This window comes from Branchiostoma belcheri, unplaced genomic scaffold, assembly GCF_001625305.1.
Source record: "Branchiostoma belcheri isolate BF01 breed outbred unplaced genomic scaffold, Haploidv18h27 scaffold48, whole genome shotgun sequence".
Classification (NCBI taxonomy): domain Eukaryota; kingdom Metazoa; phylum Chordata; class Leptocardii; order Amphioxiformes; family Branchiostomatidae; genus Branchiostoma; species Branchiostoma belcheri.
This window is the reverse complement of record NW_017804109.1, coordinates 2510976-2523832: the sequence shown is the minus strand read 5'-3', so window position 1 is coordinate 2523832 and position 12857 is coordinate 2510976. Positions and strand designations below refer to the sequence as shown.

The following is a 12857-nucleotide window of genomic DNA, read 5'->3' as shown; positions in this document are numbered from 1 at the left end:
GTTCACTCCTGTCAGCAACAGCAGCTGTCAGGGGGTACAGCAAAGCTACAGCTGCAGGACAGCTGGTAAGGCACCTGTACACACATCTGTACACACACCTGTACACTCACCTGTTCACACCTGTACACTTACCTGTACACACACCTGTTTACAATAATACAACTGCACAAGATGTACAGCAGAGCTACACCTGCAGGACAGCTGGTAAGGCACCTGTACACACACCTGTACACACACCTGTACACACCTGTTCACACCTGTACACTTACCTGTACACACATCTGTACACAAACCTGACTGTACACACACCTGTATGCATCGTAACACACACCTGTACAATAGCCTTAATAACACACACAGAAGCATGTTTGTGATGCAGCTGTGTTTGTTGCATGTGAGTGATACAGGTGTGTTTGTTGTGTGTTTGTAACGCAGGTGTGTTGAGTGGAGTGTTCAGCCCCCAGAGTCGCAGGTTCCACACATCCTCACACAGCTTCAGCTTTCCTCGCTGCCTTTGTACGTCTGCCCCTGATAGTCAGGCAGGGAAACCCCACATTCGCAGGCACCTCTCCGCAGCAGCCCCTGCTGACCAGACCGGGAAGCCCCCCAGCCAGCGGGAGCGGTTGAAACGAGCGGTCCGGGACTACGGAGCGACGGTCGTCGTGTTTCATGTCGGCATCTCGCTGCTGTCACTGGGCGGCTTCTACCTCGCTGTGTCCAGGTGACCAAACTTCCTTCGCTCCTTCATTTCTTCCCTTATTCTCTCACCTCTATCTGCCTGTAGTAACCCACACACATCACCTCGCTGTGTCCAGGTGACCAAACTTCCTTCGCTCCTTCATTTCTTCCCTTATTCTCTCACCTCTATCTGCCTGTAGTAACCCACACACATCACCTCGCTGTATCCAGGTGACCAAACTTCCTTCGCTCCTTCATTTCTTCCCTTATTCTCTCACCTCTATCTGCCTGTAGTAACCCACACACATCACCTCGCCGTGTCCAGGTGACCAAACTTCTTACTCTTTCTTCACTCCTTCATTTCTTCCCTTCATTTTGCTGTCACACTTCTCTGCACCTCCACTTGCCTGGCAGCACTATTCCTGATAACACCCCTGGGGTCGGAACCTTTCCTGAGGGGCCATTGTTGAAGTTGAAGCTACTCCGGTGAACTGTGAACTGTCACCCTCCTCTCACCCTACCTGCTAACAGCCCCGATGTTCCTGTAGTCAGTGCCTTCACACTTCTGCCCTGTAGCAACCCTGATGTTTGACTGAGGGTTAGTCTGGTTAGCCTGGTTACCAAACCTATATTATAGCTCCCGAGTCCTACATCCTCTCCGCAAATAGGATGTAGGACTCGGGAGGTATAATAGGTTTGGTAACCAGGCTAAGTCTGGGTGAATCTGTGTGTAGGTGTGTCTGTGGACAAAGCATTCTGCATGTTGAGGTTGTCTGTATTAATAAGAATTTTTCTTTAGTAATGTAATAAGTATTCACAATTAACACATGGAATATTTCCTTTCTTCACCAAGGTAAACAAACTGATATGTATTTGACTGCTAACTACTAACACAAGTAATCTTTCATTCTAATATTTATGTTTTCTATCGATCTGGATGGTACTAGAAACAGTAAATGTTCCAACCATTTTTGTACAACACTGACTGCTGTTTTGTGTGTGTTTCTGCAGTGGACTAGACATGGTGGCCTTGCTGCACAAGCTTGGCGTCGGGAAGGCGATCGCTGAGTCAGGTGTGGCGACGGGAGCGAGCACGTTTGTCATCGCGTACGCCGTGCACAAAGTCTTCGCACCTGTCCGCATCGGAATCACTCTCACCTGCGTGCCTTTTGTTGTGCGCTACCTGCGCAACGTGGGCATGCTCAGATGAGGGCCTGTATCATAGATGTACATAATTAATAACTATCCGGTATGTAAGCAATAAGCAATGGCAGCAAATTGAAATTACCCATATTGTGTAGCAGGGTTTTTTCTAAACAGGGGAATAAGGGAGCTGCTCCCTCATATCAATTTTCGGATAATTTGAACCCTAAGTGGCTACATACACAACATATAGTCTTTCTCAAAATAATCTTTTTCCAGTAAAGATGTAAAAATGATACAACAATGCATTCTAGCATTACAAACTGTGTTACTATCATAAAAAAAAACACCCCCTCGCTCACTAACTCTCTTGCCATGCTTGCGATCTGCTCCCTCACGCTAAATTTTCCTAGAAAAAAACCTGTTGTATAGGATGGGCAGATGTGAATCTCTGTTGCTGTATGTTTTCTGTTAAGTATTATAAAGATGTGTATCATTTCCATTCTGAGAAAGAGTAGTAATAAAACATTTCTCATTCGTAATGAAAAGAAGTGAAAGGGAAAAGGTAAAGCAGTCATATTGCTTTGTCAAGGAAAAGAGAAGTGTGAATGTCAAACTTTGGTCACAATCCACAAAGCTTCACCGCCATCTCCTGACATAACTACATTATACTCACTTAAGTACCTCTAGCTCTATGCCTAGAAGTGGCCAAAAATAATTGGCCTTGCATTGAGTGACACCGTTAAAAAAAAAAGTTCTTTAAGAGGTTTTCTTATTTGTTCTGTTCACATAGGAAGCGAAGAAAGCCTCTGTAATTAGAAAGGACCAAACTTCAATATGCCAATCTGTTTATGTTCTTGTGTTAAGTTGTTTCAACAGTTACTATTCCTTTGTGTTAGAAGGCATGCTCTAGCCTGTACCAGGCTTCGGAAGGCGGTTGGAAAGAGCAGAAATTGGCCATATAGAGAGATAGCATGCCGGGACTTGGTCTGCTGAGGGAGAAAAGTTTGCCGCACAACTGTACTCTCCAGCAGGCCAACTCCCCGGCATGCTATCTCTCTATTTGGCCAATTTCTACTCTTTCCAGCCGCCTCCTGAAGCCTGGTAGAGGCTAGGCATGCCCCAGAACTCCTGTATGCCAATGATCAGAAGTATGAGAGGCCGGCTGGGCCAGCAATGTTGTGCTCAGTCATGGCAGTGAGAATATAGAAGCTTCCAGAAGCTGTTTGTAATTTTTACCCAGTCATGTGGACCTTGTCCTTTATGTAAACATCCTGGGTTGATGTGTAAACAACAGGACCTTTCAAAGTCTTTCTTGTGTTGGGATTGCATCAGCCATGTGTCAAAGGTCATCTGCCCGACCTTGATGTTGCAGGGTTTCAGGGCGTTTTGTTTGTAGAACAGAAATTCTAGATCTGTATTTTCATGTCTCTAATGAAAGAAGGGGAAAATTGAATATTCCTTGTTCATACTCATAAGCATAGCTGAATCATGAATGAGGAGGGGGGTATGTACAATATGTTTATTGCCAAACATACATGTGCATGTAATACAGTCTGCACAATATCATGTAACTTTAAGTTGATCCATGAAAAGCAATAAAAGGAATCTAAAAGAATTAATCTTTCCCAGACTTCTGGTACATGTAAAACCTTATGACAATGCCCTTCACTCTCTCTCTCATTATTATTTGTTCCTAAATTACTTTTGACAACATGTATGAAACAAAAGTAATACGAAAATAAATCAAGTTAGATACACAAGATAATGAAGTTAGCAAAGCGGACTAACTAGTTAACTAATTAATTCATAACGTAAGACAATTAAATACATACGTTAATAATAATACATGTATGAAAAAAATTTGCACCAGTTAAATCTAAAGTTATAAACATAATAACAAATCAATTGTTGGATCCGCTATCTCCTCTGGCATATATGATATTATCATATAGCCAGGTGACGTTGACCAATCAGAAGGCTCCATTCCACGTTCCTTATGACGCCGTAATGTCACAAATAGAGTCAAAATCGGGTATTTATTCATCCCAATCCATACATTAAACAACCCAAATAATCACCCGCATATGACCTCAGGTGACCCAATAGAACAGGGCTCTAGTTCTAAAAAATCCCAAAATAACTTAAGTTGTGTTCCAATGAACACCTGTTCCCTGCCTGTGACCCAGTTAATGTGAACTCTACCCAGTGACCTCAGGTGTAACTATGTTCTATGTTCTATTCAGCATGTGCATTGTGTCACTTACTGCATCAGTTTGGATAGGCTATCGTGTAAGCTATATGATAATAGCGTTAATGTCCCGCCCTTTCTCGGTGAATATGGTGTGATAAAGCCTTCAAGTTGTCAGTTGCTATAACCACCTCATAAAGACACCTCGTTCGCTGCGCTCACTTGGTGGCTTTATTCTGTGGTTATAGAAACTGACAAGGCTTTATCACACCATATTCACCTCGGGGCGGGTCATTAACCCTTAATTATCATATAGGCAGGTGACGTTGACCAATCAGAAGGCTACATTCCACATTCCTCCCCTACATTCCATATAACCACCTCATAAAGCCACCTCATTCGCTGCGCTCATTCGGTGCCTTTATTCGGGTTATAGCAACTGACAAAGCTTTATCACACCATATTCACCTCGGGGCGGGACATTAACCCTTAATTATAGCACTAGTTTTTCCACCAACCCATTGGCCCCTGGTGGAGACTATTCTAACCTGCATGCCAGACCAACAGCACACTAGGCCCATGTTATCTTGCACACTGGATAACTTTGAGCCTAGGGTGCTGTGGGTCTAGCGTCTAGGCCGGGCACTGCGGATCGCTGGAAGAATAGTAGAAATAGGCCGAAATAAAGGAATAATATACCAGGGGAGGTAGCCAGCCAGAGAAGATCCAATTCGCCACCCACTGGCCGGATACCTCCTCTGGTATATCATTCCTTTATTTCAGCCAATTTCTACTATTTTCCTGCAATCCGCGGTGCCTGTAGAGGCTACTGTGGGTCTGGTACCCAGGCTAAACTGCAGCCATACACAAGGAAGACGGCTCAGCAGCGACCTCTAGCGACAGGTGTATTTGTTCTGTGGCATTTGCCATTACATATTGCGGGGAATCAAATAAAGCGTAGGAGAAAAACGCATTTTAAAGCTTTGGCACAGCAGATATTTTGTTCTGTAATTCCATACGTTCATAAGAAATATTCGTAATACATGTATTTGTATCATTGTATGTCAGCACATTTCGTTTCACTTTCAAAATTATGATATAAAAAATTTACAAATCCCCCGCTGCCAATTTGGTATGTTCCAAAATCAACCAATCATAGCTCGGCGCTGAAAACAAATGGGACCAATACCATGTAAGTAATTACGTATTATTGACCAATCAGCGCTAAGGTACTAGTTTTCAAATTTAAACCCAGTAGGCGCCATATTGGATAGCCACATAACCAAAGGAGAAGGACTACAGAACTGTGAGCTGCTGTTTTCGTGGAAAGAATATCGACGTTATCGCTGAAGTGGAAGTATTTTGACCACAGGTAAGTGTTGAGTGGCTTAGATTTTATATTTGTGTTCGTTCTGGTCTCTACGGCTCTGGATAATTCTCCCTTTCCCGTAACCTTTTGCCTAAAATTTTGGTGTGATATGCTGAAGACCCTCGCCGAGAACGAAAATAATTTGTGCGCCTTTTCCTATGTAATCTAGGGCGTTCAGTCTAACATAATTTGAACCACCCATCGAGCCTAAAAGATGTATAGTTTACTACTTCTACTGTGCGTAATTTCTGTTCCGTACTAGTCAGATAACATGAGGAAACTACTACATATTACTGATACAACTTTGCATAAAACCCGTCGGCCATGTTTTTTGCCGTTGCACAGAGGTCATATATATTTTGATTAAAAATCGTTTCGCTCCCACATAATGGTGTAAATGATTGGCTTAGTTCTTGTCATATACGCGTATGGCTTTTTAGTCCTTTTTTGAAGATCAATCAAATTTACTGGATAGTGAGACTGAGTGTATGACGCCAACAGCCGCCAAGGTCCTCGCCAAGCCTGAATGCCAGACTCACTCTCTCCCCTCTCTCATACTAGTCATAGTCGTAGCACCCGATGTCCCTACCCCGAGTTAGCCGGCGTGCCAGGCTCAGTCACTCAGGGTCTTACTCAAGGCGAGTCTGGTGAATTTTCTTTGGGGCATGAAGGCCCTGGAGCAGAGGAGCTGGCCTGTGTAGTAGAAATTTATGAGCATCTTCTGAACTATTATAGATGAAGCTTGTAGAGTAACTGTTAGAGTAATAACAAAAGAAAGCAACTGGATAGATAATTTCAAAAGTTATCCTTGGAGACCTTAAACCTGGAGATTGTGGCTGTCGCACGCCTGTTGGGGGTATTACTACAGTCTGATCTGAAATGGGAAGCTAATGTATCAGGGATGCTTTCAAAAGCAAACAGCCGTCTTTTTCTGTTAAGGCGATTGGGAAACTTCCATGTATCAGTGCAGGACTTACTTCTGGTCTATACGTCATTTGTCAGACCTGTGGTTGAATACTGTGTTCCTGTATGGAATCCTGGACTCACGTGCAAACAGATCACAAGATTGGAGCATGTTCAGAAGAGAGCTCTGCGCACAATCCTTAAAGGACAATACAGCTCCTACGACGCAGCCCTGCAGTTGACAGGACTCAAGTCATTGAAGGACAGAAGAGAGGACCTATGTCTTAAATTTGCTACAAAACTGAACCCTGATCTCCTACCTCCTAAGGTGGGTGAACTCTCAGGAAGACACACAAGGAACTCTGAAAAGCTAAAAACTACTAAGTACAGAACCAACAGATATAAGAACTCTCCAGTACCATACCTGGTTCGCATATTGAACAATTCCTCCAAATAATGTGTATCATATTTCTAGGGTGGTTAGTCTGTCCTCTAGTCTCAGTTATTTTGTATATTTTTGTGTAAGTACTTAATATATGTTTGTAATTGTTAGTTTTAATGTTAAAATTGTATCTGTTGTTTTTAAGTATGTCAATGTATAATGATATGGATTTTATTGAGTAACTAGTAATTTTAGTGTGTTATGCCAGACATGTCAAAAATCAAAATTGTACAGCAAGACACAATTTAGCTGATGGCTACAAGGTTTTGTTTTTACAAATAAACCATTTGATTGATTGATTGATTGATTGATCCAGTTGTTTTGTTTGTATGATGAAAAATAGAAAATGAACAATATCATAAAAATGCCGGGGAGGCCTGAAACCCTGGCTTAATCATGTGGTTTATCGTGGGCCTTCCCCAAAGGAAATAGTACTGGTAAATGTGATATTCTGACTAACATTTCTTGTTAGTCATGTTACATGTGCTTGTGTATCTTTTTTTTATCTCAATGCCTGGATATTTAACCTTTATCAACAAAGAAACCTTGTATTAAGTTGTTATAACTTACATGTCATCTTTCCCATATATCCCCAAGTTTGCAGAACCTGCTCTACTCTGCAGCTGCCATCATCTGAAGTCTTCCGTCAGGAGTCCAGTGCAATTTTGGAGGTTCTGTGTGTTCCAGTCAGCCAGCCAAGATGGTGAGTTTTTCCTCAGAGCAGCACCACTCATCTCCAGTCCCCTGTAAAATTTACATCATTTTTTCTTACATGGCACACACCTTGAACGTTGATGCGTTGAGAAAAACTGTCTTAAAATTTAGTTCAGGCCTGTTTTGTGGTTCATTCCGGACGCGGTAAAATTCAATATGGCCGCAGATTGCCAAGGATTTCTATAGAGTTATGCACTCTGAGGCTCTGGTGGGGTTAATCTGGGCATTTGTTCAGGGTTTCATCCCCTGGCCCGGCTGGTGAGTGCATTGGGAAGCCAGAGACACCAAAATATTGGGCGTGCTGCCTGTCAGTTACATGGGAGCCAGTATCAGCCTGGCAAAAGTTTAATCAGCTGAATGGAGTGCCCCACGACTTGGAAGCCACTGCTAATAATGTGATTGTTTATTTGGGAATCTTGTGTAGCCCGGAGTTTCTTTGAATTGATGTGAAATTCTCTGTTTCTGTTCCAGATTAAGAATCCGATGGCACTACTGGAGAAGGAGAACAAGGACGCTCCAAATGTTCGGGTCAGTTTTTAACCAGATACGCAAAACTCGGGGTGTTACTGTAAGGTGCACTGTGTTCTGAAAACCTGGGTATAAGGTGCTGTGTAAATTTGTACTATAAGCTGGGGTGTAACACTTGTATTGTGTAAAAGCTAAATAAGTGTTGCTGTGTTGTTATTTAATAGCAGAAATCATACCAAGTTGTGTAAAGCTGAGGTGTAATGCTATATTGTAACGCAGCCGCCAGATGATGATGATGTAATGCTGTATTGTGTTGTGTTGTGTAAAATATGAGATGTAATGTTCTGTTTAAAACTTGTGAATAGTTTCATTGAAGTGTAATGTTTTGTACTGTATTGTGTTGTGCGAGGGCTGAGGTGTCAGTTGTAAAAGCTGAGTTGTGTAATGTGTCGTGCTGTTCTGTCTTCTCTGTTATATAAAGGCTGATCTTTTATGTCCTGTTTAGATCCTGGTGAAATCGAAGTCCGAGGCGTCGCAGGGAGCACAGCGTGTGCTGAAGGCCCAGCCGTCCAACAGCAGCACAGGACAGAAACCTGCAGCAACGCAGCAGCCTGCAGGCTTGGCGGGCACCGCCGGGGACAGGTACGGGGTGGGGGCTGGGATGGGGGGGTACGGGGACAGGTACAGCCAAACACCCAGTTAGAACAAACTAGGACCCTTTGTCTGATTTACTTCAAGTTGCCATGCTTGCAATCATATGACCTCACAGTATGTAGTTTTCTTTCTCCTTGTGTCTTGTACTGTCAGCCTGCAATCAAAGCCACCAGACGGTTAAAATGCAAATTGGGTAGGGCCAGAAAAAAACATTTCAGAATATGCAGAATACATCTGCTATTTCACATTGGCTGCACTTGTAACGGTAAGCTACAGTAACATTAACGGTTAATCTGACTTCTGTGTGTATGTGTATGTTTGTGTACAAAGTGAAGATGTTTTTTTTTTATGATTATTTTCAGGAAAATGAAAAGCTGGAAGTTGGAAGACTTTGACATCGGCCGGCCGCTAGGGAAGGGGAAATTTGGGAATGTTTATTTGGCAAGAGAGAAAAACTCCAAGTTTATCGTAGCGTTGAAGGTAAGACTAGTTACTATTATCATGAAAGTTCATCTGTGTTGGTAGTAATCATAGTAAAAGTACTAAAAGGTTGAACTTTATTCCAACACACAATTACGCAGAACTGTACAATTGTGTGTTGGAATAAAGTTCAACCTTTTACTATACTAGTTACTATTGTAGTGTTGATGGTAATGCTTGTTTCTGTTGGTAATTTTTTTGTTTCCGTTGGTAGTTTTTTTACTTGCGTCTCAAAGTAAAGCACGAGTAAAACAGGAAGCCCAAATTCACCCTCATATTTGCGTTAGCCTTACTTGAACAGCTAGCCTAGTCAGCTTTAAACCAACCATGCAACATGGCAGGCAAACACGACTAACGTGACTAAGGCCACACCGACTTAATTTTATGGATGACATCCGCGCGCGCACTGATTTTCGCCTGTTTAAAAAAAAGATCACGTCCTCCGAGGCTCTGACATGGCTCTAGTGCTGGGTAGTCCATGGTAGTTAGCGATAATACTAAGCCTATGGTAACTCTGGAGAATGGTACCCAGGCTACCGAAGGCGAGTTACACACGTACAGTGCCGATTTATAAATTCCGCATAAAGCCAGCATGTGCCGGCTTGTTACGGTTTAGTAGCATTTTTATTTTTGGCCGGAATTTTATTTTATTCGCCCACGTGCACTAATTTGGGGGTCTTTAGAGGATGTCATCCATAAAATGAAGTCGATGTGGCCTAACCCTTAGCAAAACTTTTGCTGAAGTCCTGAGTTTTGTGATGTGATCAAACCCCGACATCTGCTTCCCACCTGCAGGTGCTGTTTAAGTCTCAGCTGATGAAGGCTGGTGTGGAGCATCAGCTGCGGCGCGAGATCGAGATCCAGTCCCACCTCAGGTGAGAAACGTTCACTTTTACTAACCTAACCCACCTCAGGTGAGAAACTTTCACTAACCTAACCCACCTCAGGTGAGAAACTCATTTTTACTAACCCACCTCAGGTGAGAAACTTTCACTTTTAGCTTTACTAACCTAACCCACCTCAGGGTGAGGGTCTCTCACTCTTGTCCATGGATGCATGGTAAGTGGATATGTCTCTGCCAACCCAACGATCCTTGGAGTAATTTTACATAGTTGTGTGTTTCCCCTCAGGAGTGTTACAAAGTTGTGTGCTGACATTATGTTTTCTCTCAGTATTGTTTTACAAGGTTTTTTCCCTCAGTAGTGTTTTACAAAGTTGTGTGCTGACATTATGTTTCCCCTCAGTAGTGTTTTACAAAGTTGTGTGCTGAAATGTTTCCCCCCAGACATCCCCACATCCTGCGTCTGTACGGTTATTTCTACGACGACACGCGGGTTTACCTGATCCTGGAGTACGCGCCGCGGGGGGAACTCTACAAGGAGCTGCAGAAGCAAGTCCGCTTCGACGAGAGAAGATCTGCAACGGTACGTCAATACAAACTTCTCCTACCCAACAACTAACCCCCCTCCCCTACAGCCACGGTACGTCACTTCAAACTTCTATACCCTACAGCTAACTTCCCTACCCAAACAGCCAAAGTACAGCTGGTGTGTTGCGCTGAAGGGCGGTTATACAGGCTGGTGCCACTAAACCCTAAAATGCAACAACATAAATTCCAACGTCCGGATTCTGTATTCAAATTTTCGAAAGAGACACAAGCGGGTAGGGCGAAACGCGTTAGAATCGTTTTATGAAAGCCATGGAAGCGTTCGATAACGGGTTCCGGACGGTCATCGCGGCCCGGGTATGATATAAATACAGATACGTCACTACAAACTTCTGAAGGCAGTTCATGTACAAATCACTCCTCGTCGCCTGCTGTCATCCTCTGTAAAAATGAAAGCGTCCCCGACGGAGAAACGCCCGTTTAAACGCCCGTTTGTGGTGGCCGTTTGTTTGGGACGGCTGCCCGTCCCTGGCGGTAAACGGGGACTACGGACGCCTGGACAAAGGCCAGAAACGGGCCAGGACGCCTCAAACGCCTGGGACGCCGTCAGAAATGTCCGTTTTCGACGGCGTCCGGGCGTTTCTTGAGGCGTTTGGGCGCCGTTTCCGACGGGCTACCGGGCGGGCTGCTGGACGCGCTGCCGGACGGGCTCCCGGACGGGCTCCTGGGCGGCCGGGCGACGCTTGGGACGGCACAGGTGGGGTCCAAACGGCGTATCCGACGGCCGGACGGGTCTCTGGGGGGTGCTCAGTCATTGTGGACATTTTGATCTTGCCGCTCCGACGGGGTTGGGACGGCGTTTCCGACGGCGTCCCGTGACAGAAGGTGCCGATATAGTAATATTGAAAACAATTGCAGATTGGCATCGAATCAACAAGTAACGGCCGCCCACATTGTAACAGTTGCCGTAACGAGTAAATACAAGTGAAGTAAATACAAAATACCATGATCAAACGAAAAAGATTTTCTTCAAGAATATAGAGTAACAAAATGTTGAACAGCGGCTGTAAACAGCGGCGAACATGCGACAACAGTAATCCACCATTGTGAGCGCACACAAACATAAAGGGCGAGGGTGTAAGAAAATTACAAGTGCAAACATTGCCTAAGTGGACATTTTAACATAATCGTCTTTCCTCATTAAAATTCGTATAATATATAATTATATTCTACGTAGTTTTTGTGCGTCTTGGAAGATTTTGTATGAAAACAACATTGACGGTTGCGTTTGTAGATGGCAGCCGTGACGTCAGGACTTTCCCGGGCCGAACTTGTGTGCGGGACTTCGAGTCTCTTTTTGTGTATGACGTGTACATTTTTACGGCATCATCGTTCTTTATTAAAACAGCAGGTATTGTACACAATTATTCTACAAATCGTTCGTGTGCGTCTTTTTATTTTTCGGCGTTAAAACATTGAATTTCCTTTATCAGCCCGGCGGTGCATGTGACAAAATTTATGTGGGGAGGGCAGTCTCGGGGAGGACGAACAAAATATAACCGCAAACTTCTCAGCAGCCCCTGGAATTAACTAATGTTCTGTTGTGGCAATTGTAACACTGTCTTACACAGTTCCCTTGTAACATTTGACAACGAGAAATTCTTGTCCACTTACCGAGTATCCTCGAAAAAGAATCGCCGAGACAGATTGCTTCGGTACACCCAAAATTCTGGCGGCCGCTGTTTACAAATTACATTCTTGGAACACCTCGTTTGACATTTTAGTCAGTCGCTGGAGATGCCAAAACTTGTGTGCAGCGTCGACGATAGATATAGCTGCTTGTATGACTGAAATCCATTCTCCAAAATTGCATACAATCCAACAAAATGGAAAAAACTGAGGTCGACTGAGCAGCAGACGTGTTCCCCAGCCAGCCCGGTAACCGTTAAATCTAGCGCCTTCAAACTTGGCGCATGTGCGTTAGAAACCTAAACCCCCCTGGGAAACATCGTGAAGCACGTAAGTGCCGGCCGCTGCTGTTGTCAATTAATTAATAAACGCCCGTTTCCATGCCGGACGGTTCAGGACGGGCTGGGAGCGACGGGGTGCCGTCACTAATTTCTGGGACGGCCGTCCGGGGGAAGTTTGTGGACGCTGCCAACTGTGTTGGGACGGTCAGGACGCCGTTTCCCGCTAAGGACGGGCAGGGACGGCGTCCGGTGGGCGTTTCCCCGTTGGGGACGCTTTCATTTTTACAGAGGCATTGTTTCCAGTGCCAGGCAGACATCCCATGTTATAATCCATTTGTGATGTCAGGAAGATATTTATGGTCTTTAGTTAGGCCTCCTACCAGCTAATTATAACTCCCCTACCCTACCTCTACAGCTAACTCTGACCTCTCCCCCCACACTGCTAACTCAGATACCCC

General features: G+C 44.2%; 2 protein-coding genes across 3 annotated transcripts in view; both read left to right on the top strand.

The window, feature by feature from the left end:
* Positions 1-4: 4 nt before the first annotated feature.
* LOC109479354 (protein FAM210B-like) lies at positions 5-3439 on the top strand (the record flags this gene model as incomplete). The annotated part of the gene is made up of 3 exons (XM_019781305.1): positions 5-65; positions 436-721; positions 1690-3439. Coding segments are annotated over 3 exons (546 nt in total), but the record flags the coding sequence as incomplete, so codon positions are not given.
* A 1814-nt stretch (positions 3440-5253) lies between these two features.
* LOC109479395 (aurora kinase C-like) overlaps positions 5254-12857 on the top strand; it is an 11260-nt gene continuing 3656 nt past the window's right edge. Inside the window, exons 1-7 of one of the 2 annotated variants that reach the window (XM_019781356.1) lie at positions 5254-5384; positions 7324-7429; positions 7912-7968; positions 8414-8550; positions 8925-9042; positions 9838-9917; positions 10328-10466. In XM_019781356.1, the coding sequence (XP_019636915.1) occupies positions 7427-7429; positions 7912-7968; positions 8414-8550; positions 8925-9042; positions 9838-9917; positions 10328-10466 (534 nt within the window). In that variant the 5' untranslated portion in view covers positions 5254-5384; positions 7324-7426. The remainder of the gene's footprint in view (positions 5385-7323; positions 7430-7911; positions 7969-8413; positions 8551-8924; positions 9043-9837; positions 9918-10327; positions 10467-12857) is intronic. The other variant, XM_019781355.1, reaches the window with a different exon arrangement.